This window comes from Trichosurus vulpecula, chromosome 2, assembly GCF_011100635.1.
Source record: "Trichosurus vulpecula isolate mTriVul1 chromosome 2, mTriVul1.pri, whole genome shotgun sequence".
NCBI classification, from domain to species: domain Eukaryota; kingdom Metazoa; phylum Chordata; class Mammalia; order Diprotodontia; family Phalangeridae; genus Trichosurus; species Trichosurus vulpecula.
Window position 1 is genome coordinate 249,885,104 of NC_050574.1, and position 27,413 is coordinate 249,912,516.

At 38.2% G+C, this 27,413-nt stretch overlaps 1 protein-coding gene across 4 annotated transcripts in view; it reads left to right on the forward strand.

Annotated features, from left to right (window-relative positions):
* INPP1 (inositol polyphosphate-1-phosphatase) overlaps nucleotides 1-27,413 on the forward strand; it is a 60,275-nt gene that overhangs the window by 29,290 nt on the left and 3,572 nt on the right. For 3 of the 4 annotated variants that reach the window (XM_036745578.1, XM_036745577.1, XM_036745579.1), the window contains 4 exons: nucleotides 14,223-14,496; nucleotides 20,243-20,303; nucleotides 22,898-23,098; nucleotides 26,349-26,523. In XM_036745578.1, coding sequence (XP_036601473.1) covers nucleotides 14,293-14,496; nucleotides 20,243-20,303; nucleotides 22,898-23,098; nucleotides 26,349-26,523 — 641 coding nt within the window. In that variant the 5' untranslated portion in view covers nucleotides 14,223-14,292. The remainder of the gene's footprint in view (nucleotides 1-14,222; nucleotides 14,497-20,242; nucleotides 20,304-22,897; nucleotides 23,099-26,348; nucleotides 26,524-27,413) is intronic. The other variant, XM_036745576.1, reaches the window with a different exon arrangement.

Consider the following 27,413-nt stretch of genomic DNA (forward strand, 5'->3'; position numbering starts at 1 on the left):
TGTCAGTCTGCAGCAAGGGTTCTTAGCCTTTTTTGTGTCATCCTTTTTGGCAAGTCTGGCAAAGCTTTGAACCCCTCCTCAGAATAATGCTTTTAAATGAATAAAACAAAATAAACAGCACTACAAAGAATACTAATTGTATTGAAATAGTTAAAAAATATTTTAAAGACAGATTCTAGGTTAAGGAACCCTGGTCTAGAGAAAACTGAACCCTAATATGAGGAAGTCATACTATGCCATCAGTGACTGCTATGAGAGATAGGAGGACAAAGTGCTAGAAGATTTTTAATACTTGAACAGTAACAGCCTCCTGGGAACTGAGATTGGTCTAAGGTCTTGTGCCTTTTGAACAACTGGAGGCATATAGATGATTGAAAAAGAAAAAAATGTTTCTGGAAGGCTTAGGGTATAGGATGGTTGGTTTCAAGTAGAACCAGGTTGACACTACAAAAATTTGATCATTATGTTAAACTTTGTCAAAGTGAATTCAACAGATAACTATCAAAAAATGGTTACATAACTTTGTCAAGTCCCTATTCCGTATTTTCTTCACAGTGTAGTAAAATAGTTTTGTACTCTAAATAACTGGTGGAGTTCATTTCATGTAGCTATATCACTATGGTGGGAGAATACTCAAGACAAGGGGGAAGCCTTTATTCCAAGATGATTCTTGAAGGAGAAACTTTTGATTTGATAGTAGCATCAGAAAGTTCACAGTAGTGACTGTTAGGAGCCTTCTGTTTGTGGAGGCCCAGACTGCTTTAATCACAGTAAATACTTTCTTGAATTCGTATCATTCTTTGTGGGAAGAGCGTTCAGTTGTGTTTATTAGTAAAGCATTTATAAGCAAATTTCCTCTTCTTCCTTCCCTCCTTCCTTCCTTCCTTCCTTCCTTCTTTCCTTCCTTCCTTCTTTCCTTCCCTCCTTCCCTTTTTCCCTTCTTCCCTCCTTACCTCCTTCCTTCCTTCCTTCCTCCCTCCCTTTCTTCTTTCCTTCCTTTAAAAGGGGTTATTTTTTAGAAAGGAGTCACCATAGAAACATTTATAACTATCTCTTTCCATACACAGAAGATTAGTATGGAAACACTTGAGTTCATGTGCTTTGCCAAGCATACAGAATGTGTATCATAAATTATTTCTAAACTAACTTAGTAAAGTTTTATTAGCATAGTTGCTTATCAAATAGGAAGCATAAAATAATTTCTTTCAGTTCAACCAAAATTGGACTATAGTGCTCAGCATTATTACTCTCCAACCATTAATGACTTTCCTACTGAAAATGATTGTAGATAAGCACATAAATTTTATTAACTGGTCCTCTCATCCATCTAACTTCTTTGATATTGAAATAGTTCCTTTCTTTTTTTCCCCCTCTGAATTCATTTCAATTTTCTGAATCTTCACTTCTCTTTTTTAAAAAATTATTCATATAAGCACTTATTATTTCTCCTTCCCACTGCTCCCCTCATTGAACAATTTTTTAAAAAGAAAAAGAAAACCCTCATAACAAATATGCATCGTTCAGAAAAACAAATTCCCACATTGGCCATGTCTAAAGATTTATGTCTCATCTGCAATTTAAATCCATTGCCTCTCTGGTAGGAGGCAAGTAGCATCTTCAGGTTTTTTGACTCTGGATTTATTGTTGCATTGATCAGAGTTCTAAAGTCTTTCAAAATTGTTTTCCCCTATAATATTGTCCTCATGTAGAGTATACTATCATGTCATCTGCTCCAGTCCCTTAACTTTGCTCTGTGTGTGTCTCTCTGCTTTAAGTGTATTTCTTGTAAACAACATGTGGTAGGATTTGGGTTTTTAATCCGCTCTATCTGCTTTCTTTTTATGGGTGAGTTCCTCTTATTCATATTCATAGCTATGATTACTAACTGTATTTCTGTACATCCTACTTTTTTCCCGTTTATCCTTTTTTCCCTCTCCTTTCACCCTTTCACTCCTCAAAAGTGTTTTGCTTCTTACCCCTGCCTCTCCTAATCCACTCTCCATTCTGTCAGTCCCACCACCCTCCCTGCCCCCATTTTCTTATCACCTTCCCTCTTACTTCCCTATAGGGTGAGATAGATTTTACACCCAACTGAGTATGTATGTCATTCCCTCTTTGAGTCAATTCTGATAAGAGTAAGGTTCAAGCATTGTGTGTCCGCCATCCCCACCACTGTAAAAGCTCTTTCACATCTCTTTTATGTGAGATAATTTACCCCTCCCTTCCTCCTCCCAGTGCATCCCTCTTTCTCACCCCTTAATTTTATTTGTTTGGATATCATTGCATCATAGTCAACTCCTATCCATGTTCTCTGTGTATACTTCTGACTGCCCCAATAATGATAAAGTTCTTAAGAGTTACAAGTATCATCTTCCTATATAGAGATGTAAAAAAGTTCAACCTTATTGAATTCGTTACAACTTCTCTTTCATGTTTACATTTTTATGCTTCTCTTTAGTCTTGTATTTGAAAGTCAGATTTTCTATTCATTTCTGGTCTTTTCATCAGGAATGCTTGAAAATCTTCTATTTCATTAAATATCCATTTTTTCCCCTGAAGGATTATACTCAGTTTTGCTGGGTAAGTGATTCTTGGTTGTAATCCAAGCTCTTTTGCCCTTGGGAATATCATATTGTAAGCCCTCCAATATTTTAATCAAAACCTGCTAAATCTTGTGCTACCCTGACTGTGGTAATATAATATTTGAATTGTTTCTTTCTGGCTGCTTGAAGTATTTTCTCCCTGACGGGGGAACTCTGGAATCTGGCTATTATATTTCTGGGAACTTTCATTTTGGGATCTCTTTGGGGAGGTGGTCAGTGGATTCTTTCAATTTTTATTTTACTCTCTGACTCTAAGATATCAGGGTAGTTTTCCTTGATAATTTCTTGGAATATGATGTCTTTTTTTTATCATGGCTTTCAGGTAGTCTAGCAATTCTTAAATTATTTCTCCTCAATTTATATCCAAGGTCAGTTGTTTTTCCAATGAGATTTCATACTTTCTTTTATTTTCAAAAATTATTTTCATTTTGTTTTATTGTTTCTTGATGTCTCATGGAGTCATTAGCTTCTACTTACCTGATTCTAATTTCTAAGGAATTATTTTCTTTCAGTGAGATTTTTTACTTCCTTTTTCCCTTTGGCCAATTCTACTTTTTAAGAAGTTCTTTTCTTCAGTGAATTTTTGTACCTGTTTTTCCATTTGGCCAATTCTGCTTTTGAATGAGTTCTTCTCCTCAGTGGATTTTTGTGCATTTTTTTTTTTACCAGTAGGCCTGTTCTGGTTTTTAAGGTATTATTTTCTTCACTATTTTTTTGTGCCTCTTTTACCAAGCTGTTGGCTCCTTTTTCATGATTTTCTTGCATCAGTCTCATTTCTTTGCCCAATTTTTCCTCCACTTCTCCTATTTGATTTTTAAAAATTTTTTGAGCTTTTCCAGGCATTCATTTGTTTTGTGTGGGGAGTGAGGGGGGAGAACCTGAGATCAATTCACATTTTCCTTTGAGGTTTTGCATGTAGCTGTTTTAACATTGCTGTCTTCTTCTGAGTTTGTGTTTGGATCTTCTCTGTCACCATAGTAATTTTCTGTGGTCAGGTTCTTCTTTTTGTTGTTTGCTCATTTTTTCTAGCCCATTCCATCATTTTTAACTTTATGCTAAATTTAAGCTCTTCTCCTAGGGTGGAGGGACTACTGTTCCAAGCTTAAGGTTTTGTATTGCTGTTTTCAGATCTAAAGCTTGGGGGTCTGTAAGTTTTCAGTTCTTACAAAGTGATATGATCTAAGGAGAGGTGTGTTCACTGACATTCTGGCCTGTACTGTTTTGTGAGTGACCACAAGCATTCTTTTCTACCCTGGAACTGTGACCAGCATCACTGCTTCTTCTAGAGCTCCTCCTCACCCTGGGACTGCAACCCAAGATCATGTGTGAGCAATGTGACAAAGTCCTGTTCCCGGTGCCAGCAAAAGGTCGTCTGTAATTTCCTTCTGATCAGTTGTCTGATCCTCTTGCCATCTGTGGCATTCAATAGCTCTGGAAGCCCCCAATGCTGCTGATTCAGTTGCTCCCCAAACCTGCTGCCATGACACAGCTTGCACTGGAGTGGCCTACACTAGACTATGCTATACTCTTATCCCAGTGAGACAGAACTTTCCTGCCAACATTTTTAGTTGCCTTGGGCTAGAAAATTGTTTTACCCTATTCTTTTGTTGGTTCTGTCACTCCAGAATTCATTTTGAGAAGTTATTTTAACATTGTTTGGAGAGAAATTTGGGAGAGCTCAGGTGAGTCCCTGACTTTTCTCTGCCATCTTGGCTCTGCCCCCCCACCCCGTTTCATGCTTTTTAGAGAAGATACTAGTATATTCTCTCTGATACGATCAGGTCTAATAAAGACATTTTAGCTTGGATAGGTTCTAGAATCCTTCCTTTTCTACGAGAGGGAGCATTGCATAGAGCACTGGGCCTGAAGTCAGAAAAACCCAAGTTTAAATCCAGCCTCAGACATTGAAAAGCTTTGTGACCCTGGGCAAGTCACTTAACTTCTCAGCCTCAGTTTTCTCATTAGCAAAATGAGGATACCAATAGCACCTGCCTCCCAGAATTGTTAGATTAAAATGAGATGATATTTGGAAAGTACTTTGCAAACCTTAAAGTTCTAGGTAAATTCTAACTATATTATTTTTATAGTCTTTTGAAGTTTGCAAAACACTTTATGTACATTTCATTTCTTTTGTACCTCATAGTAACTCTGTGAAGTAGGTACTATGAATATTATCCCATTTTACAGACTAAGTAACCAAGGTTCAGGAGGTTTTGACTTGCCGTAGTCTCACAGCTAAGTGTCAGAGGTGGGGTTTGAATCTAGATCTTCCTGTCTTAAAATTCACATGTGGCCTCAGGCCACAGGTTCCCCACCCCTGCACTGTAGCTTTCTAGAATGTTGGAAAGTTCTCAAGTCCATTAAATCATCTCACTTTTTAGGTGGAAGTCTGTTTTCTCTTACCATGGATAAGTACTCTAAATTTTATCTATACTGGTTTTCTTAATTGGGGCCTAGATAGTAATAGCAAAACTCTTAGGTACTTCCTGGCTTTTCATTGCTTATTATTGAGTACAGAAATTGTTATCCTGGTTCAGAATTTTATCAGGTAAGGTTTTTATTTAATTTCACATTGAGACTCTTAGAATTCCTGTAAGAAGGCCAGTATCCATTTGATAGTCATCATCCTTCTATAATGGCCCGAAATGTAGTTTTCAAGCCTGTGCTTGAGTACCTTGTGTAACCAAGGGCTCTTGATCTTACAACTCTGCTTCATCTCATGGGACCCCTCCAAATGTTGGTGCTCTTTATATTTAACTGAAATAGACATCCCTCTCTCTCACGTCTACCTGAACTATGGAAGTGTGAGTCTATAGCAATAAGGCAAAATTCAGGACCTCAGAGAGGGCCATGGACATGCCTGAGTGGTTCAGAATCACAAAGTATAAGGAATTCTCTAGGTAGAAGGCAGAGGAAGTATAACATTTATTTAGATTCCAGAGGATCACATCCAAGGACCAATGCCCCCAATTTGATATTGTAGCAATAATATTTCAAAACCGATAAGCCCACCTCACTGTAGTAACAAGGAAATGATAACAAAATATTATAGCAAGGAACCAAGCCATATTGTAGCTTCCCCTGGATGCTAGGGCCCTCCTATAAAAAGATCACTCATGAATCCTAACTCTCTGCTCAGCACTCTCTCCTGCAGCTCTGCTGACTCTGAGTTCCTTGATCTCTGCAACTCTCTCGTTCAGCACTCTCCATTCTGCACCCGCCCTCAATGCTGGCTCTCTGTTTTTGAATCCTGCTGGTCTCCACTCCACTGCTCCCAGTTCTGGGCTCTCTCTTTATAGTGTCCTAGCCACCATCTCATTGACTAGAATTTGGCCCCACATACCATTGGCTCTGGTATTAGCAACTCCCCTTAGGGCCCTGAGGGCTTCATGCCTCTCAGGAACTGGCAAACTAGTTTGCTAACTAGCCTGGAGCCTCACATCTACTTAGTGAAAGGGTGTGGACCTGTCTCTGTTGGCCTCCCTTTGTTGACCCCACCTGACGCCTATTCAATGGATGGGAAAGATCTTTCACTTAGTGATTGGCTTTATAGAGTGCTTTCTACAACCTGATGGCCTTTCCACTATTTGAACACTTATATATGGAGACAGGTGACAAAATGGATTAAATGCTGGATTTGGTCAGGATTAATCCCGAGTTCAAATTCAGCCTCAGACACTTACTAGCCTGTCTCATTTTCCTCATCTGTAAAATAAGGGTGATAACATCGCTTCTTAAAGAGTTGTTGTGAGGATCAAATTAGATAATATTTGAGAAGTACTTTGCATACTATAAATGTTAGCTATTTTTACTGTAATGTCTCCCTTAGCTCTTCTCTCCATGATCAACAGCTCCAGTTCCTTTAATTATTCCTCACAGATAGTTGTTGTTCAGCTGTTCTTCAGTCATGTCAGGCTCTTCCTGACCCCCATTGGGGTTTTTATGGCAAAGATACTGAAGTGGTTTGCCATTTCCTTCTCCAACTCATCTGACAGATGAGGAAACTGAGGCAAACAGGGTAACTTGCCCAGAGTCACACAACTAGTAAATGTCTGAGACAGATTTGAACTCATGAAGATGAGTTTTCCAGACTCCAGGCACTTTATCCACTGCACCATCTAGCTGACCCTCCTCATAGATAGATTAAGCATTTATGAAGCACTTATCATGTGTGGGTACTGTCCTCGAGTTTACATTCTAATAGGGGAAGACAACATATAAAGCGGGGCTGGTAGGGGAGGGTAACCGGGGTACGCATGCCCATCAAGTGGCATGGAGACCAGATTCCTGGCAAGATAAGGCAAAAGCTTACCTATCAGAGCAAGCAGAGCAGGGGCAAGGTTCAAGGGTTGGGGATGAAGATGAAATACTTGGAGGTGGCCATGAGATATTGTTTCTATACTTTTCAACTTCCTTAATACACTCCTTTTTATTATCCCCTTTAAAATGAGAAAGAATATGGCATGATGGATAAAGGATTAAACTTAGAGTGAGAAGGCTTGGGTTCAAATCCTATCATATGCACACTTGCTGTGTGCCCATGGATGAATTCAGTTACACTCAGAGGCTCAGTTTCCTCATCTGTAAAAATGGGAAAATACCTATAGTACCTTCCTTACAGTTATTACAAAGGTCCAATAAGATAATATATGTAAGTTCCAAAGATTTTAAAGTGTTATCTAAATGTGTGCTATTCCTATTACTCCAATAGGTTGATTGGGTGAGAGGTACAGGGCAGCAGCTCATACAACTTGGATGAGCCCTGGGAGTCACCAATCACTATCCTTCCTCTAAGACACAGGAATAGCAGACTTTCCCATCTGTCTTGCCACAGTATGTTCCAAATTTTATCATCTGTCCTGCTGCTCTACCCTCTAGACTCTGGGGGCAGACACTACTTCTGTCCTGCCAATGAACTGTTAGGATTTCTGGGCTTTTCCATCCATCATGCACCTAACTCTTTTCTGTCTCTCCTTTCCTCCTCATTCCACATTAAGACTGGGCTCCTTCAAAGACAGGACTGTCTCACTTTTTCTTTCTGTATTGCCATGTCTCTGGCACTTAGCACAGCAATTAGCACATAGTTTTTTTTTCCTTTTCTTTATCAAAGAATAGAGATACCTGGTTATCTATAATCTTCCATTACCTCTCCTGGTCTGATTACTAAAGGGACTTATAGTTAGACATAGAAATTTAGTCCCCTAGGATGTAATTTTTAAACCTGTAAACCTGAACTTAGTAAAAGAACACCTAAATACCTTAAATATTTTCTCCTCCTCCTCCTCCTTTCCCTTCCTCATTTATGCTTAGTCTACCCTTTCCAGTTTAGCTATCATCCTCTTTGATTAACAAGAAGGGGAACAAAATGGTAGTTAAGCAATCCTGTTTTTTCACTCTCATCTGTTAAAATTATAGCATCTGTTTTAAGCTATGGGTGTATATTCTTGGTTTTTCTTGTACTGCACATAGCTTAATAACCCTTTTGTTGTCCTACGTGGTTTTGGTTTTTTCCAGCCACAGTTTATTTGAGGACTTAGTCTCCTTTATACTATTTTTGCAGTTTAGTGCCAACTTTTTGCCTTCATCCTTGGGTATGAACCCTCTCTGACCACATTGGTCTATGTCACTTTTAAAGCTGAGATAGATTAGTGTTGATCCATGGACTTCTTTAGATGCTTCCCTCTTTTTTCTTCATCAGGCTTTTGTGTATGTGTGACTATTGTCAGAAATTTGTGTTTAGAACTTCCTATCTCTCTTTTAAAATTCTATTTTATCTTCCATTAATAACTATAATAATAGAGTTAGAAACAAGGATAAAAGGAAGAAACAAAACTAAGTGGAAAAGATTACAAATTGTGGGACATGTGTCCATAAAGTTGTTATATAGAAATTCTTTAACACAAAACAAAGGATATAGTGTCTCTAACAAGGGAGTTGCTAAAATTTCTTTCTTATTTCTTTGTCACCTTTTGAATCTATTTTTGTGTATTTAGATTTGTTGTCTTTAAAACATCATTTGTCCATCCATATATTCTTTGTGATCCACTCTCTTGACACTATCACTTCAGATAAACATTTCTCAATGTTTATTCCTCTTCTATTGGTCTTTTCTTAGGACATACTAATTTTTCATTACACTTATTTACCACACAGACCTATAAATTGGTACAGCTGTTCTGGAAAGTATTTTAGAATTATGTCTAAAATGTAACTTAAATGTGAATACCCTTTGTCTAGGCAATACCAGTACTAGGCATCAAAGAAAGAGGAAAAGGAGGTATATGTCCAAAAATATTGATAGCAGTCCTTTTTGTAATAGCAAAGAACTGGAAATTAAAGGGTTGCCCATCAACTGGGGAATTGTCAAACAAATCATAGCATGTGAAGGTAACATAGTACTTCTGTGCTGTAAGAATTAATCAAAGGGATAATGCAGCATGAAGTGAGCAGAACCAGGAGAACCATTTATACAATAACAAAAGAATTGTAAAAGATAAAAAATGTCGAAAGACTTTAGAGCTCTGATCAATCCAAATCGGTGGTGCTGTTGGGAGAGCACTGGGCCTATGGTCAGGAAGACCTGAATTCAGATGTGGCCTCAGATACTTTCTAGCTGTGTGACCCTGGGCAAGTCACTTAACCTCTCTCTGCTTCAGTTTCCTCAACTATAAAATGGGGATAATAAAAGCACCTATCTTTTGGAGTTGTTGTGAAGCTCAAATGAGATAATTATAAAATACCTGGGCAGGCCACCTGACTCCTGACAGAGAAGTGAGACGTATATTGTGGATATAGTTAACCCTGGAATTTTATTTGACTGTGCATATTTGTTGCAAGAGTTTTGTTTTTCTTTTTTTCCAATGGAAGTGGGGAGAAGGTGAGAAAAAAGAGAAAATAGATTTGGGTTAATTAAAACAATTTTAAACCATTTATGTACCATAATTTGTTCAGTCACTTCCTGGTTATGGACACCTAGTTGGCTTCCAGGATCTTGCTATTACAAATAGTTCAGCTACATCTCTTCAGTAACCATTATCCCCTTTAATATGCCTAGCCATGGGTCATGGAAGTCTTTTCTCTGAGCTTTCTGAAATAAAGTATATAGGCTGTATGAACTATGCTCAGCATTTCCCCTCTAAGTTGTTAGGACTTCTAAGACCATTGGTGTCAAACAAATAGAAACAGAACCTTGCTGCTGCATAGTGACTTGTTGGTTAGTTATTTTTCAGTCATGTCTGACTCATCATGACCCCAATTGGGATTTTCTTGGCAAGGATATCAGAGTGGTTTGCCATTTCCTTCTCCAGCTCATTCTACAGATGATCAAACTGAGGCAAACAGTTTTAAATGACTTGCTGAGGGTCACACATCTAATAAGTGTCCGAGGCCACATTTGAACTCAGGAAGATGAATCTTCCTGACTCCAGGCCCAGCACTCTATTCACTGTGCCACCTAGCTCTGCCCACCCCACTCTTCACTTAATAAACCACAAATTAATATTATCTACATTGCACTATACTTCTATTTCTTTTGTTAAGTATCTCCCAATTACATTTTAATCTGGTTGGGCTGCTTGAGTCTGGTCTAAGAATATGGTCATGCCTTCCTCTGAGATCCTTTTCAATTTCCCTTTACAAACTAGCCCTTCCTTGTTAATCAGAACGAAGCCCAGACAAGCAATTCCCTTCTTTGCTTCTCAGAGAGCAGATTGTAAGCTGGGTAAGTCAAGCATTTGGAGGATGCTATTCTTTTAGCATACAAAAGCTTCTAATAGGTGTCCAGGGAATTGAACACAACATATACCTTGTCTCTTCCATTATACCCTCCCACAGCAAAATCATGCCTGTTTTTCTCTGTATCTTCACACAAATCCACTGCGACACGCTTCTACCCTTGGGTTCATAGATTTCTACAGAGGAGAATGTAGCTTGATATGACTGTACTGCCCCTTTTTCCTTCTTGACCTCATTGTCATGGTCCAATCACAAGTCCTTTTCCACCAAGACTCAATGAAATAGTTAACATTTATATAGCACTTTAAGGTTTACCAAATTCTTTACATATATTTTCTCATTTGATCCTTCACCACAACCCTGTAAGGTGGATGCTATGAATATCCCCCAAAAGATGAGGAAACAGAGGTTGTGACTAAAAATTCCCACAACCAGTAAATGTCTGAGGCAGGATTTGAACTTGGGTCTTCCTGATTGCAAGTGCTCTAAGGACTAAGTCACCTAGATGCCATCAATAATATCTGTAAGATTGTATTTATCTCTTTGTGTTACAATTTTGTCTTTCATTTAGTTCCCCATAATCTGTGCATTGGTAAATATCTGAAACCCTGAGTTTTATTCCTAACCTTCTTTCCTGTTTTTTTTTTCTCCTGAGAATTCCTGGGCGTATCATACCTTAAGCACAATTCCAAGATATGACAGGAAATATTCCCTTACACAGACATAGGGAAAATGGGATCTAGAATCTTTGTCTTCCTTCTAGTATGTCATCCTTTTTTCTCAAGAGAGAACTGTTTCATTTATACTATGGATTTAAGGGCCTCTGCATTATCCAATGAAACTTAATAATGGAGCAAAAGTCTGGTATAGGTTTCAATACAGGGAATCGTATGTAACCTCCAGAGCTGAACTTAGAAACTTTTTTTGCATCATGGACCCCTTTGGCAGGAGACTCATGAAACCTATGTACTTTTTCTTTAAATAATTTTTAAGTACATAGAGAAATTTGTAGGATTACAGAGGAAACCAATTATACTGAAATATATTTACCAAAATTTTTTTTCCAAAATATTTTTAATAACCAAGTTTGTAGACCCCAGGTTAAGACTCCCTACTCTAGTGGCCAATGGGGATTGGGGATTCCAAGGTTTATTTCCTCTCCAGATTAATCAGGAGTGCAGTACTGCTATTCAGTGAGCCTATAGTACAACTGCTGTGTTTTGGTGGGTTCTTCTGGCCAGGAAAGAATGCAGCACAGCTAGTCAAGTAGTGACCCCAGTGTGGTTAAAATGGCGCTGAACTAAGAGACCTGGATTCTAGCTCTGGCACTACCTATGAGATTCTTGGCAAGTTGCTGTCATGGCCTCAATTTTCTCATCTTGAAAATGAAGAGATTCACCAAAATAATCTCCTTTGGCTCTTCCTGATTGATAGCCAGCTAAGTAGGTGATTCAGATTCTGTTATCTGGGCTAACAGGCTGAGATAACCAACATCAAGACTAGCATAGATAACCAAAAGGTAAGAGGGACACCTAGACTTTTATTATGAAGCAAAACTAGGTATAGGGCTGGTTTGTCTTGAATTAGAGAGTGGTTAGTTAGTGAAGTGCCAGAGAGATATCCTTATAGGTGATTTCAGCTTTAAGGATGGGATAGACTCATCCCAGAATTCCACTGTATTATTTTGGTTTCGTTTGGAATTAGTGATTAAAGAACTGAGCTCTGTTTAGTAGATACCAGCAAAATCTTTGAACCTACTCTGAAACTACACTCAGCTCTTGATTCATGAAAGGAGAGGCATCATGGTACAATGGAAAGAACACTAGATTTGGAGTCAAGATGTGGGTTCAAATCCCTGTTCCCCCAATTTAAGGTTATCCTTATAGATAATAGATACAAAGAAATGGGGGAGAGGTCTCATTGGATGAGAATCTCATTCCTCTTTCATTTACTACTCTATGGGGAGCAGCTGGGTGGCACAGTGGATAGAGAGCCAGGCCTGGAGTCAGGAAGTCTCACTTTCCTGACTTCAAATGTGGCCTCAGACACTTACTAGCTGTGTGACCCCAGGCAAGTCACTTAATTCTGTTTGCCTCAGTTTCCTCATCTGTCAAATGAACTGAAGAAGGAAATGGTGAACCACTCCAGTATCTTTACCAAAAAAAAAACCAAACCCCAACAGGGTCACAAAAGGTCAGACACAATTGAAATGACTGAACAACTCTTCAGGAACATAGCTATAAAGTTCCAAGCCTTATGTTTCTCCCTCCACAGTGGGATTTGTATCCAATTTATACCACTTGCTACCTGGGCGACTCTGAGCAAGTCAATTAACTTTCTCTGGCTTTACTTTTCTCACCTTCAAAATGAGGTGGTTGAACTCTATGGCCTCCTACTCCCCTTCTGATTCAATGATCTTCTGCCTCTGTTCGAAATTATCGACAACCAAGTGATTTGCAAAATCAAACTTTCTGGGTATCACTGGAAATGAGCTTCAATAATTCACCAGGAAAGATAAGAGGACTGTAAGAATTTTCCTTCACATATCAAACTGGCTCAGATCTGGGGCTCAAGAGTGGCATCAGGCTTCTCTGCAGACTGCGCCATACTCAGTACAACATCTACCCCTAGATTTTGGTGAGATATCTTTTACCTCCCGCTTCTAAAGCGTAGGCAACTCATTAACCATTGCAATGTCCTTGGTCTTCACAGAATCATAATCCTGGAACTGGAAGGGGCCTTAAAAGTCACCTCATCCAACTCCTTATTTTGCACCTGAGTTAAACTGAGACCCAAAGAGTTTAAGTCAAATAGGCAAGTAGCAGTATATTGGGAATCAGGATGGGCTCTTAGCACTTATTCAACCAAGTGCCCTTGAAGAGTTTGGCCTTTATTTCTTTGATTAAATTAGGAGTCCTTGATGACCTCCTTGCCTCAAGGGAAAGCCTAGTTTACATGGGTTTGAGTGCCACGTTTGTGACATCAGAGGCTTTTAGACCACGTGGGTTTAAGTGGCATTTTTGTGATGATTTTAGGTCACGTGGGTGAGTTGCATGTGTGACTCACCTTTGACCTCAAACAAGATATATAAACTCAGAGGTCGGCTTTTTCTTTTGGAGCTCTGAGCCACAGTAGGAGTGGTGAGTGACTCTAGGCCAGCTGTTGTTATTAGCTCACCGGCTTTGATGTTGATGCTTCGCTGGTAACTGTATATTGTGATACTGTCAGACAGAAATCTGTCTGTTGATTCGTGTTTATTTGCTCTGTTTGTATTTGTTCTGAAGCTCAGGGTGCTGGCTTTTCCCCCTGAGCTGAGTGAATGATGTTTGTATGTTGGATTAAAGTAAGATTGTTAACCCCTTAATGTTGCTTTCCTTAGTAAAGCAGATCAAAAGAACCTGGGCTTGCAGAGTTCTGTGAGCTGGTTGTTGTTGGTTTTACACAGCCACAGTAGCTGCTAGCAAGATTGTTGAAACAAACAGAAATAGGATAATGAACTCAGGTCCTGTCTTTCTCTGGATGGAAAGTTATGAAGCCTTGAGATTTAGTCAGTAACCCAGATTCTCATCCAGTGAGGTGTTCAACAAATACATAAAAGTCTCTTAAAATAGGATAAAAAAATAAAACAACCTTCAAACGCTCCTTTGAAACACCAGCCCACAAAATAACATTTAAACATCCTTCAAAAATATGAATGACCAATTTGAGTGAAACCAGTATCGTCTCCACCCCCAAAGACCCAAGAATTTCACTTTTTCAATTATGCTGCAGTTATAGACAGATACTTAATTGTAGTGGTGCCAGGGGGACTCCCTTTCAGTGACACATAATTTTGCATCATCTTTTCTGAGCTTACTTTTCTCTCACATTCTTGTATTTTTCCAGCAGACAGCAGTCTAGAGTTACTGTGTGGCTTTCACCCTCTGCTACGAGCTGAAAGGCACAGCTTTCAGAAATGTCAGAAATCCTCCGGGAGCTAGTCTATGTTTCTGAAAAGGCAGCAAACATCGCCCGGGCCTGCAGGCAGCAAGAATCACTTTTCCAACTACTAATAGAAGAAAAGAAAGAAGGAGAAAAGAACAAGAAATTTATAAATGACTTCAAGACATTGGCTGATGTGCTGGTACAGGAAGTTATAAAACAGAATGTAGGCAACAAGGTAAGAAAGCTTACAGGAAAGACCGTTGTTCTTCTCTCTATGTAAACTTCATTTCATTTCATTTGCAAACCAGGTAGAAAGAGCGCTGGATTTTCTTCACCATCTTTTTTTCTCTACTGTTGTTTTTCCTTTTTTCTTTTTAAAAAAAGTTGTTTTATTTTTAATTTTTGGAAATAAATTTTAACATTTATTTAATTTTATTTTTAATTTTTTCTTTCCAAATTTCATTTCACTCACAAATCAGGTGGAAAGGAGTCCTGGATTTGGAGTCCAGGAAATTTGAACTGAAATCCTGGCTCTGACATTTGCTAGCTTTGTTATCCTGGGCAAATCACTGAACCTTACTGAGACCTCTCTGAAAATAAGGAGATTGCACTAGCTACCTAGGAACTTTGAAAGCTTTAAAGTGATATATAAAAGTAAGTTATTGTCTTCAGACAATAGGAAATGTTAGCATGGTTTTGGACCAGCATTTTTGCTTATTAACCCTCCTTGTAGAAGGAGTACTGAAAAATTTGTTATCTCTCTTTATTTTTAATTTCAGAAAACTTAAAATCAATAAATCATTTATGGGCACTGTTGGAGGTGCCCTTTACAAGATGAATAAAACTGTTACTGTGTACTCTTTAGTTATTAGATAAGCCGTGTCTACATATAAATGGAATAGAGAATGGAGCACAAATATAATAGGTATATAAACAAGAGGAAACATGGCCTAAAAGTACACTGTACTTCGGATCAAGAAACCTGGGTTTGAATCCTGTCTCTCCTTCTTGCTATCTGTACAAACATGGGCAAGTCTATCAACCTTTCTAAGCCTCATTTTCATGTTCTGTAAATTAAAGCTAATATGTGTATTGCACAACTCAGGGTAATGGTGAGTTAAGTGCTTTTAAAGGTTTCAAGTGCTATAGAAGTGTGAGCTATCACCCTGTGTTTACATTTCTAGACAACAGATCTTCCAGAAAGGGGCTGGTAAACCATGTGCTGTTACCCTTCTCTGGTGCAGTTTAAAAATTAAAAAAAAGGCATCTTTTTCTAGTGTGACTCAAGTGACATCCTGACAAGAGGCAGAAAGAATACCAGAGGCAGTAGATTATCTTAAGTGGCATTTCAGGGCCCAGAAACTTTTATGAAATTTAAATAAATACATTTTTATAAAGGGGACCGTGGTCCTGGGGTGATTGAATAATCAGGTCAATTGTATTAATATGTCATAAAAACATTAAAAGAAATGTGAGCCATTGATGTTCCTCAATGATATGTATGTTGGTGATGATGTGGAAATAATTACCACTCATGAGTCATACATTTATTTTCTTTTTTATGAAACAGTTTTAAGAATTTAATGTTACTTTGACATAGCAGAATGCTCCTTGAAGGAAGGGATTGCTGTGGTTCTGTCTTGTGTCCTCAGTGCCTTGTGGTCAATCAGTCAATGTTTATTAAGTACCTGCTATGTGCCAGACATTGTTCTAAGTGCCGGGGATACCAAAAGGACAATCCTTGTCCTCAAGGAGCTTAAGATCTGAGAGGGACGACAATTCACATAAGGAAGCTGAAAAGTAGTGGAGGGGTGGGGGGAGGGAGCAGGACAGCCAATGTATCCAGCACCAAGGGATGATGGAGAAGCAAAAAGAGTGCGGCCAGGTGGAAAATGCACAAAGTATGTACTTGGAAAATTCATATTTAGTTGAGATGATATGTCAACTCACTGATGTTGCTGTTCCCTATGCAGTTCAGATTCTAACCCATTCACACTTTCTCATTCCATGTAATTCTTATCCAAAGTTTCCTATAAGCCTTCCATAGATATTTTAATCAGTACACTAGAAGCTTTTTCTAGGTCTTTAATACTTAATGGGGAACAAGACAGCCCTCAGACTGTCTATTTTTTGTTACGGAACTAGCCCACTTCCTTTTTAATTATACTTTCCCTTGAAAGTAATTTTCATGCCACTCTTTGCAAATAAACTGTCTTTGGTAACATGCTGTATTCTCTGGCATACCTACCATTCCTATCTCTGTGGCCTCTTGGGCCATCTCTAATTTTTGGTTCATTAGAGATCCTGATTCCATAACTTATAGTCATATAGGATAACCAGAAGAATATTAGTGTTAAATATAGGATTTTTGTGTCTGGAAGCAGTGTGGAATCATTGAAAGTCCTGTATATAATCCAGTGTAAATAGAAATTGGGGCCTAACTCACTCTCGTTCATCTATAGCGCCTTTTAAATCTCCATGTACTAATGAACCAACTCAATGGACTGTCCATCCAATTGCATGTCATAATAATAGACAACATGCAGCCTCCATCAAAGTACTTTTTTCCTGTCCCTTGAGTGTGGTTCTCACTGAGCAAGTTTTATAGTATTCTCAGCCTTGATTCAATGTTACTGGACATGGGAATATATTTAAAGAACCTCCCTGTCTAGAGGGGAGGTGTTTGGACAGCACAAAATGTCCTCCATGATAGTAGTATTGCCACATAGAGGTAACTAGGTGGCTCAGTAGGTAGAGCATCGGACCTGGACACAGGAAAACCTAAATTCAAATCTGGCTTTGGACACTTACTAGCTGTGTGACTCTGGCCAAGTCACTTAATGTCTATTTGTCTCAATTTCCTCATCTGTAAAACAGAGACACCCGCCTCTCAGGATTGTTATAGGACTCAAATGAGACAGTATTTGTTAATTGCTTAGCACAGTGACTGGCACATAGGAAGCATTTGATAAATCCTTGTTTCTTTCTTTCCTTTCTTTGAACGTATATCTGCCTGACTTAGGTCTCTCTTGAATTTAGTTAGTTGGAGAATTGTTGAATAAAGTTAGCTCTGTGGTTACACCTGTCAAGGAATCTGCTATAATCTGACGTATGCATACAAGAAAAGGAAGGACACATTGACCTGATTTATGTGATCTTGTCAGGTTCTTCATAGAGTTTCTGGTCTTCTTTATCCCTGCAACAGATGGCAACTTATAAGCTGCAGTTATCTTCATGGCGATCTTTTTTGTTTGTGCTTATCAATCAAAAAACATTTATTGAGCACCTACTATGTGCTAGGGTCTGGGGATTCAGAGACAAAATTCCCAGGCCCTGCTCTAGGGGAGCTGACATTATATCAGTAAATACTTCAAGGTGAGATGATTATGCATCCCATGAAATATTTCTTGTTGGCTTTAGCGATGTAGTTTTGGGATGTCAACTCATTGGTCATTTGACAAACAGAATAATAGCTAGTATTTATGTAGCATTTTAAGATTTAACATTTTCACTTTTCAAATGTTATCCCTGCAAAATTCACCATATTTTCCATATTGAGAGGACGTTTTCAGCTGTTGTTTCTCTGGCTAGTTGATCCCTTGTGTTCTGATTCGTTTTGATAGGAATGTGCCAGTGTCATCACTTTAAGTGCCATTTCAAAATTCAAAAAAGTTTTTTTCTGCTAGGTACTTTGTCTGTAAGTAGGCAATGTTGTCACCAACTGCCTTGGTGATGGTAAAATAGGAAGAAAACAAGTATTATGAAGCACCTCCATAGAAGTCACCATGCTAAGCAAATATTATCTCATATCAATATTACAAATATTATCTCATATGATCCTTACAACAACTTTGAGAGGTAGATGTTATTATTATCCCCAATTTAAGGTTGAGGAACTGAGGCAGTTAGTGAATAAGTGACTTGCCCAGCATCACACAGCTAATAAGTATCTGAGTTCAGATTTGAACTCAGGCCTTGCTGGCCATGGGTACAGTGCTCTGTCCACTGCACCACCTATCTGCCTAACATCCCACATTTAGAGTGTGAATGATTAAGTTGATCTAAATCTATCTAAAATCTGTTATTCTTTATACTCTCTCCTTTTCTGTTGTTCCACCAACATTGCTGAAGAAGCAGAAGGGACCCAAGGAAGACTCAAGGGCCACTTGGAGGTTTTAGTTTCATGGGATTTCAAGATGAATGGGACGTTAGAAATTATCTAATTCATCATCATTTTAAAGAAGAAGAAACTGAGGTTCTAAAGAATTGTGACTTGCCCAGCTTCAGTGGCCAGGATCAACCTAAATCTTCTCTCTCTGAATCCATTGTCCTTTTCCCTTGGCCAAATCATTTATTTCCTAGTGTCCAGCCTATTGGGGATGAATCTCTAAGTACCTAGCCAGGCTACTCCTTGGACGGAGGTGAAGTTAGCTGCTGTGGCCATCCTCAAAGCTTTGCCAGCTTGGTGTTTTTTTAAATGATAAAGAAAACTTAAGATCTTTTTCTTTTTGCCCCTCATATCAAGTACTGTAAGACATGGGTCTTAAAAAAAAGCCAACCAGAACATATTGATTCTCAGCTATTGATAAATAGGGTAGCTTGGGTGGCACAGTGGATAGAATACCGGGCCTTGAGTCAGGAAGAACTTAGTTCAAATCCAGCCTCAAACACTTACTAGTTTTGGGACCCTAGGCAAGTCACTTAACCCTGTTTACCTCAATTTCCTTGTGTGTAAAATGGGCTGGAGAAGGAGATGGCCAACCACTCCAGTATCTTTGCCAAGAAAACCCTAAACGGAGTCACAAGGAGTCAGACATGACTAAAACAACTGGACAACAACCCTGATAAATAACCAAGTTGCTACCCTTATTGGCTAAGACTGTAACACAAAAGGAAAAATGAGTGCTGCCATAGACTAATGTTCCAGTTGCCTGTAAGTGCTGTTATTAGACTGAAATTTTAGTATCATCTACGGTCCATTAATAGTGAAAATGAGTTTAATAAAATAATTTTGCCACAATTTGGCACATGCTTCAAGAAAGCCCATCTCTCCTGTTGTAAAATCTCTACTCCAAGATAAAATGTCCATGCTCCATAGGAACAACTGCAAACTTTTGTGGGCCTAATTTATTTCTTATCTATCAAATTTTTTTTCTCTTTATTTTAGAATATTTCAGTTATTTTGGGCAGGTAGGTGGCACAGTGAATGGAAACTGGGACCAGAATAAGGAAGACTTATTTTCATGAGTTCAAATCTGGCCTCAGATGCTTACCAGCTGCATGATCCTGGGCAAGTCACTTCACCCTGTTTGCCTCGGTTTCTTCATCTGTCAATGAACTAGAGCAGGAAATGGCAAACCACTTCAGTATCTCTGCCAAGAAAACCCCAAATAAGGTCCTGAAGAGTTGGACATGGCTGGAAAATGGCTGCGCAGCAGTTTCCTTTATTTTCAATACTTTTTCTATTCCAGTCTCCGTTATTTTGGATAACTCTTATATCCCAGTCCAAATGCTAATAAAGCCTCTAAGTTGCTGAGAATCACAGCTTGTGATGAAAACAAAACCGCAAATCACCAGTCCCATCCCAATCCCTGCCCACTAATCACTTAAGTACTGTTCACTTTCCAGCCACTAACGTATCGATTCACACCACAAAGCAGCAATCGTACTTTTAGTGGTCTGTAAGTAAAAGGCGGGACTGTGATTGGGTGATATCTGGAGAGACACACAGGGAGGAAATTAAATTTATACTTTTTGGGGGGAAGGAGGTGTACTTTTAGGCACAAACTAGAAAATTAGGTTCTAAATCAGGTTCTCCTTTTATAGCTGAACTGCTGATAGCAAGGGCAGTCTCTGAATTTGCACAACTTATGTGTTGAATTTAGAAGACAAAATTAATCTGTTCAAAACTCAACATGTGGTTTTCTGTTTCTGTCTCACCCTCTCCTCCCTCCCTCCACCCCCATCTTCAATCAATTCAGTTTCCAGGCTTGGAGAATCATATATATGGAGAAGAATCCAATGAATTTACTAACGAGCTAGGTAAGTATAAGAATATTCATGTGTATTCTTTAAACTTAATTGTCAAAGAGTATTTTAGGTTTTTTTTTCCCCTTGTGAATGTAATATTTGAATCTTCTATTTTGTTCTATCTGCAGTGAAAAAATGCAAAATAAAGCTTTTTATTTACCTCCTTAGAAATATAATAGACAATAACTCACACTTCTGTGGATGGGTAATGCCAAGTTAATTTACTCATTCTTATCTTTATCAGCATACTTTATTTTTTAGATGAAAGCATATAAATTACAGTACACTATGAAAATAGAGACAGCAATGTAGCTTATACCATGGTGGGCTTAGTTTTGGGGATGACCAAGGTTCAAATCCCCCTTTTGCCACTTATTAACTATGAGACCCTGGGCAACTCCTGACACCCATCCTATCACCCATCTAGATGGGTCACAGTCTATGTGGGCAGAGGGTACTCCCACACTTTGAGTTCCCCATGTTTATAAAATCACAGAACCTTTATGTTCTATCATGAACTAAATCTACTTTAAGCACTTTTTTTAAAGACTAGATAAGGAGATGCTTTCCAGGCTGGGAACTGAGCTCAAGAAATCTGCCAGCCTCAGCCTTCATAGTAGCAGGGATTACAGGCATGTATCATCATGCCTATGGGCAGGTAGGTGGTGTAATGGATAGAGTGCCAGACTGCCAGGCCTAGAGTCAGTAAGACATGAGTTCAAATCCTATACTAGCAGTGTGATCCTAGGTAAGTCACTTAACCCTGTTTGCTTCAGGTTCCTCATCTATAAAATGTGCTGAAGAAGGGACTGGCAAACCAGTCTAGCATCTTTGCCATGAAAACTCCAAATGGGGTCACAGAGAATTGGACATGACTAAAGTGACTGAACAACAACCAAAAAAATCCCCGTGTCTGGCTTCTTTTAAGCCCTTGAAATGATAATCATTTAATCACAATTATTCCTTTTACCTTTCAATTTTCCATCACAACCCATTCTGGGTATAATATATTACCAACAGTTATTTAGTTATGTGATTTCATAATGAATATTTCCATCTATCTTAAGTCTCATAGTCTAACCATCATTCTTGAAAACCAACATATTTCTTGTACATACAAACAGTAGTATGGTGTATTAATTTACTTCTTATAAGCTGAAATGGACTGGGAAACCAGATAAGATTGTTTCAAAACCAAAAGAAACAAAGATAAGCTTGTTTTAAAGTGAGTGGAAAGAGTCTCTGAATGATGGCCTGGGAGACTTTTATGAATTGAGTTGTATGAGCTTTGCACACATTTATTTTGACACCTTTCATACTTTCTCGTTCTTTGCTATGTTCAGCTGAGTATGATGTTGGCATATGTATTTAGATAAACATAAAAATCAGTGTACCATCTCCTCATCTCATAGCTATTAAAGATGAGCATTTCTTTGCTATTACACTCTTATTTCATGGGAGTGGGATAGTGAGCGTGTGGAGTATTAAACTTGGAGTCAGGAAGACCTGGGATCCAATCCTGCCTCAGTCACTTACTAGCTGTGAATCCCTGGGCAAGTCTCTCCTCCTCTGCTTCCTCATCTGTAAAAGGGGGAAAAGATCAAATGAGAAAATGTATGTAAAGTGCTCTGCCAACCTTCAAGTGCTACGTAAATGCCTGCTATTGTAGAACCATGACCAATTCAGTGTTGGATGTTGTCCGTCCTTCTTTCTTGAAGAGGACCTATGATATCAGGAGGGTGATGTCTTGACTTGCAAGTGGATTAGATTGAAGTGAGGCAGAGCTGTGCAGAGTCATCAGCCTCACTCTCTCCTTCATAGTCATTGGAGTCCAGTGGAAAGACACAGGTGATGGCTCCACATGCAGAGGCAGACCTTGGCCTTTTTAAGCTAAGGTCTTTCCCAGGTCTCAATTTGTCTAAGGCAATACCAATTCTGTCGTTAAAGGCTAGGGAAGAATTGATGCCCTAGTTTGCCTTCACAAAAAAAAATCAGTCTGGGAGCTGGAAAAAGACCCTCAGAGTTTCTGGCCAGAACAGAAACAATTGCTATGTATACTCATGTTGGATAAATTAAAAACCAACTAACTTTTTTAACATATAGCTTATATTCAGATGACTGAAAGCTGTCAAACCTCAAAAATTAGAATAAGACAAAGTCGAAAAGGTAAAACAAAGTTGTTTAACCTGGAGGCCCTCTGATAAAACTTCTAGGAGATAATAACCAGCAAAACCATGAGTAGCATTGATATAGCACTTTATGGTTTGCAAAGAGCTAGACACGTGTTATCTCACAACAACCCTATGAGAGATTGTCCCCATCTCACAGATGAGGAAACTGAGGCTAAGAGAGGTTAATTTACTTGACTCGTCCCATAGGCAGTAAGTATCTGTGGTGGGTTTTGAGCTAAAATCTTCCTGACTGCAAGTCCAGAGCTCTTACCCGCTGTGCCACCATGGAATGGACAAGCCCCTGCCCACTTGAGAGCATATAGTGTCATTATTTTTCAAGTTTTTAGAATATAATGTTTTTTCATTTTTTATTCATATTTTTGATTCATGTTTTTTCATTCAAATTCCAAAAATTCTTTTTTTTTTAAATTTTAGGAGAAAAGATCACAGTTAAAGTCTGTCCAACAGAAGAAGAAACTGCACAACTTCTTAGTAAGGTTCTTAATGGTAACAAGTTGGCATCGGAGGCACTGGCCCAAGCTGTCCATCAGGATATTTCATTTGCTGACCCAACTCTAGATTTGGTGAAAATCAACATTCCACAAGACATCATGGGAATGTGGGTGGATCCCATAGGTAAGAGGATGACGGTGGATCCCTATCTTATCACAGACACATTGTTATTCTATTAATGCTAAGGAAGGGGAGCATAGAGTGATCTTCTCCATTCCCAAATGAACTTCATAACACGCTGCTCTCATCATGTAATAAAGACTGCGTCTGTGATTTTATTTGTATAGTACCCAGAGGAGGAAACTCTGTCAGTGCAGGTTCATCCCTTCTTTGCAGCTTAAAATCTTAACGGAGCCTCCTAGAGCACTGTGAGCAAAAGTAACCAAGGCCGCACGGCCAGTGTGTATCAGAAGCAGAACTTGAACCCAAGTCTTCTTGACTCTTGAGACCAGTTCTCTTTTCACTATAACATGATTTCTCATGACCATGAAAACATTTGTCAACTCTCCTTACTTCTCTCCTTCACCCATTTTTATAATCATCGTAGGATATTAGCATTATTTTTTGTACCTTATTTCAGTGTTGGGTTGATTTTAAAACACAAGGTTTTGTTGTTCTAGGGGTTTTTTTGGAGGGGGGGAAGGCAGGGCAATTGGGGTTAAGTGACTTGTCTAAGGTCACACAGCTAGTAAATGGGTCAAGTGTCTGAATCAGGATTTGAACTCAGGTCCTCCTGACTCTAGGACCGGTGCTCTACTCACTGCACCACCTAGCTGCCCCCAAGGTTTTCTAACATATTAGAAGTTTAATGTTATTAAGTACAAGAAACAGCTCACCAGCAAGAGAGGCACTGAGACAGAGTCAGGAAGACCTACTGCCTCTCACACATACTTGCTATGTCTCTATGGGCAAGTCACATAAGCCATCAGTGTCCCCAGCACCTCCCTAAGACTTTAAGTTACAGATTTGTTCATTTGCATTATTGGAGGAGTTAATTCACTAGGTAAAAATCATAAGCCCAGTAAAAGGGGGAAAAAAAAAGTACTACTGTCTCTATGAAAGGATAAAAATAAGTTTAAAATGAAAAAAAAAGGTGAGAGAGAGAAGAGATAAGTATAATACAGTACCTACTTACAAAGAGTTTACAGTTTATTTTTTAAATTTAATTATTTAAATAATTTAATTATTTAGATAAAGCTTAATTGCTTTATCTTAATATATTTTTAAAAAGTTGAGTAGTTCCCAATTCTCTCCCTCCCTTAGGCCCCTCTCCCACCCATTAAGAAGGCAAGCAATATGATATCAATTATACATGTGAAGTCATAAAAAAAAAATTTCCATATTAGCCATGTTGCAAAAAGAAAAAAAGAAAAAGAAAGTGAAAAAAGTATGCATCAATCTGCACTCAGAGTTCATCAGATAGCATCTTTCTTTATGAGTCTTTTGGAATGTCTTAGATCTTTGTTTTGATTAGAGTAACCGAGTCTTTCACATTTTGTCATTATTATATTATTGCTGTCACTGTGTACAGTGTTGTCCTGGTTCTGATCACTTCACTTTGCATCAGTTTATATAAGTCCAGGTTTTTCTGAAACCATTTCCCTAGTCAGTTCTCATAGCACCATAGTTTTCCATCACAATCATATACTACTAGTTGTTCAGCCATTACCCCACCGGCATTCCCTCAATTTTTGATTAGTGCCACCACAGAAAAGAGCTGCTATAAATATTTTGTACATATAGCTCCTTTTCCTTTTTCTTTAATCTCTTTGGGATACAGATGTAGTAGTGGTGCTGCTGGATTGAAGGGCATGCCCAATTTTATAGACCTTTGAGCATAGTTCCAAATTGTTCTCTAGAATGTCTGGACTAGTTTGCAACTCCACCAGCAGTGCATCGGTGTACCTATTTTTACCACATCCCCACCAGCAGTTGTCACTTTCCTTTTTTGTCATGTTAGTCTGATAGGTGTAAAGTAATACTACAGAGTTTTTAAATGTGCATTTCTCTCATCAGCAGTGATTAGGAATATTTTTTATATACTATTGATAACTTAGAGGTTTTTTTTTCTCCTAAAAACTGCCAGTTCATATCCTTTGACCATTTATCAATTGGGGAATGGCTCTTATTTTTATAAATTTGGCTCATTTCTCTATATATTTGAGAAATGAGACCTTTATCTAACCGGCAAATTTTTCCATGCTCCCCTAATTTGCTTATGATATCATCCCTTATGTCTAAATCATCTACCCATTTTGACCTTATCTGGGTATACAGTATGAGATTTTGGTCTGTACCTAGTTTGTGCCAAACTGCTTTCTAATTTTCCCAGCAATGTTTGTCAAATAGTGAAGTCTTACCCAAAAAGCTTGGATCTTTGGGTTTATCAAACATTAAGTTACTATGGTTACTTGCTATATGCTGTGTACTTAATATACAGCACTGATCCACCACTCTATTTCATAGCCAGTACCAGATTGTTTTGATGTTAACCAGTTTGTAATATAGTTTGAAACCTGGTGCTGTGAGGCTGCCTTCCTTCATATTCTTTTTTCATTGATTAATTCACTTGATATTCTTGACCTTTTGTTTTTCCAGATGAATTTTGTTGGGTTTTTTTTCCTAGCTCTATAAAATAATTCTTTGATAGTTTGATTGGTATGACAATGAATAAGTAAACTAATTTAGGTAGAATTGTCATTTTTATTATATTGGCTCAGTCTACCTATGAGCAATTAATATTTCTCCATTTGTTTAGATCTGTCTTTTTCTGTGTGAAAAGTGTTTTGTAATTATGTTCATATAGTTCCTGGGTTAGTTTTAGCAAGTAGACTCCCAAGGTTTTCATACTGTTTTCAGTTATTTTAAATGAAATTTCTCTTTTTATCTCCTCCTGCTGGGTTTTGTTGGTAAAATGTAAAAATGCTGGTGATTTATGTGAGATTATTTTATATCCTGCAACTTTGCTAAAGTTGTTCATTATTTCAATTGGCTTTTTAGTTGATTCTCTAGGGTTCTCTAAGTATACCATCATATTGTCTGCAAAAAAACTATAGTTTTGTTTCTTCATTTCCTATTCTTGTTCCTTCAGCTTCTTTTTTTTGTGGGGGGGTCTTATTGCTATAACTAGTATTTCTAAAACAATAATGAATAATAGTAGTGATGATGGATGTCCTTGCTTCACCCAAGTTTACAGTTTAATTGGAGAAACAATATATAAATATAAATAAGTTAAGGAGCAGTTGAAGACATAAGGTTAAGAAGATTAAGACAAGGACCCGTAAGTGCCATAGCAGGATAGAGGGGGAGAAAAATGGGTTACTCGCCATCCTAATTAAGCTTTATCTGAATGACCATTTTAATTTATTTTTAGACTCTACTTATCAATACATAAAAGGGTCTTCTGACATCAAGCCCAATCGAGGAATATTTCCATGTGGACTTCAGTGTGTTACTATATTAATTGGTGTCTATGATAGACAAACAGGGGTACCTTTGATTGGAGTCATCAATCAACCATTTGTATCACAAGATGTAAAAACACTCAGGTAAAAGATGAACTGGGCTTTGGGTGTCAGAATTGTTAGAACTTAAATAGTCCCAGACCTGGCTACCTTTTAAGATGCACCAGATTTGGATACCAAGAAGTGGATTCTAACCCTGACTTTGCCAATTTCTGTGATCTTGCCTAGATAAGTTTTTAAGCCTGCCTATCCCTGTTTATGAAACAAGGGAGTTGGACTATACTTTCGAGAATCTGGAGAATCCTTCCAACTCAGAAACTCTCTAAGATCATTTCTGTCTTTATATTTCATTACAATTACTGAGCTTGATTAGAATGTTTCTACTGGAAGTTTTCCAGAATAGAATTTTAAATAAAGTGGGGCCTATGTTTGTTTTTGAAAGGATGATTTTTATTTTTCCTAAGTCAGTTCTTTATCTAGTCAGACCAAAAATCGACCTTTTCCAGTTACAGTAAGTTCTGCACCTAAATAAAATCTGGGACAGTTTTGGGGGGATTTTTTTTGAAATGTTGGAATGGTGGCTCCCTTTAAAGAATCAGGATTTTTAATTCAAGGTCTAGAGAGCACCAATCCTGTGCCCTGCTTTCTCAAGTAGGCTTATGCCAAGATTAAATAGAATCAAATATCACTATCAAAGCAATGTCCCACAGGTAGGTGGTACCATGAATAGAGCAATGGACCTGGAGTCAGGAAGACTTGAGTACAAATCTGGCCTCAGGCATTTACTAGCTATGTGACCCTGGGCAAGTCACCTTAACCTCTCTCTGCCTAAGTTTTCTCATATGTAAAATGAGGATAATAGTAATGCCTACATCCTAGGGTGGTAGCAAGGATAAAATGAGACAATATTTATAAAGCACTTTGGAAACATTAAAGCGATATAGAAATTCTAGCTATCATTATTGATATTATTA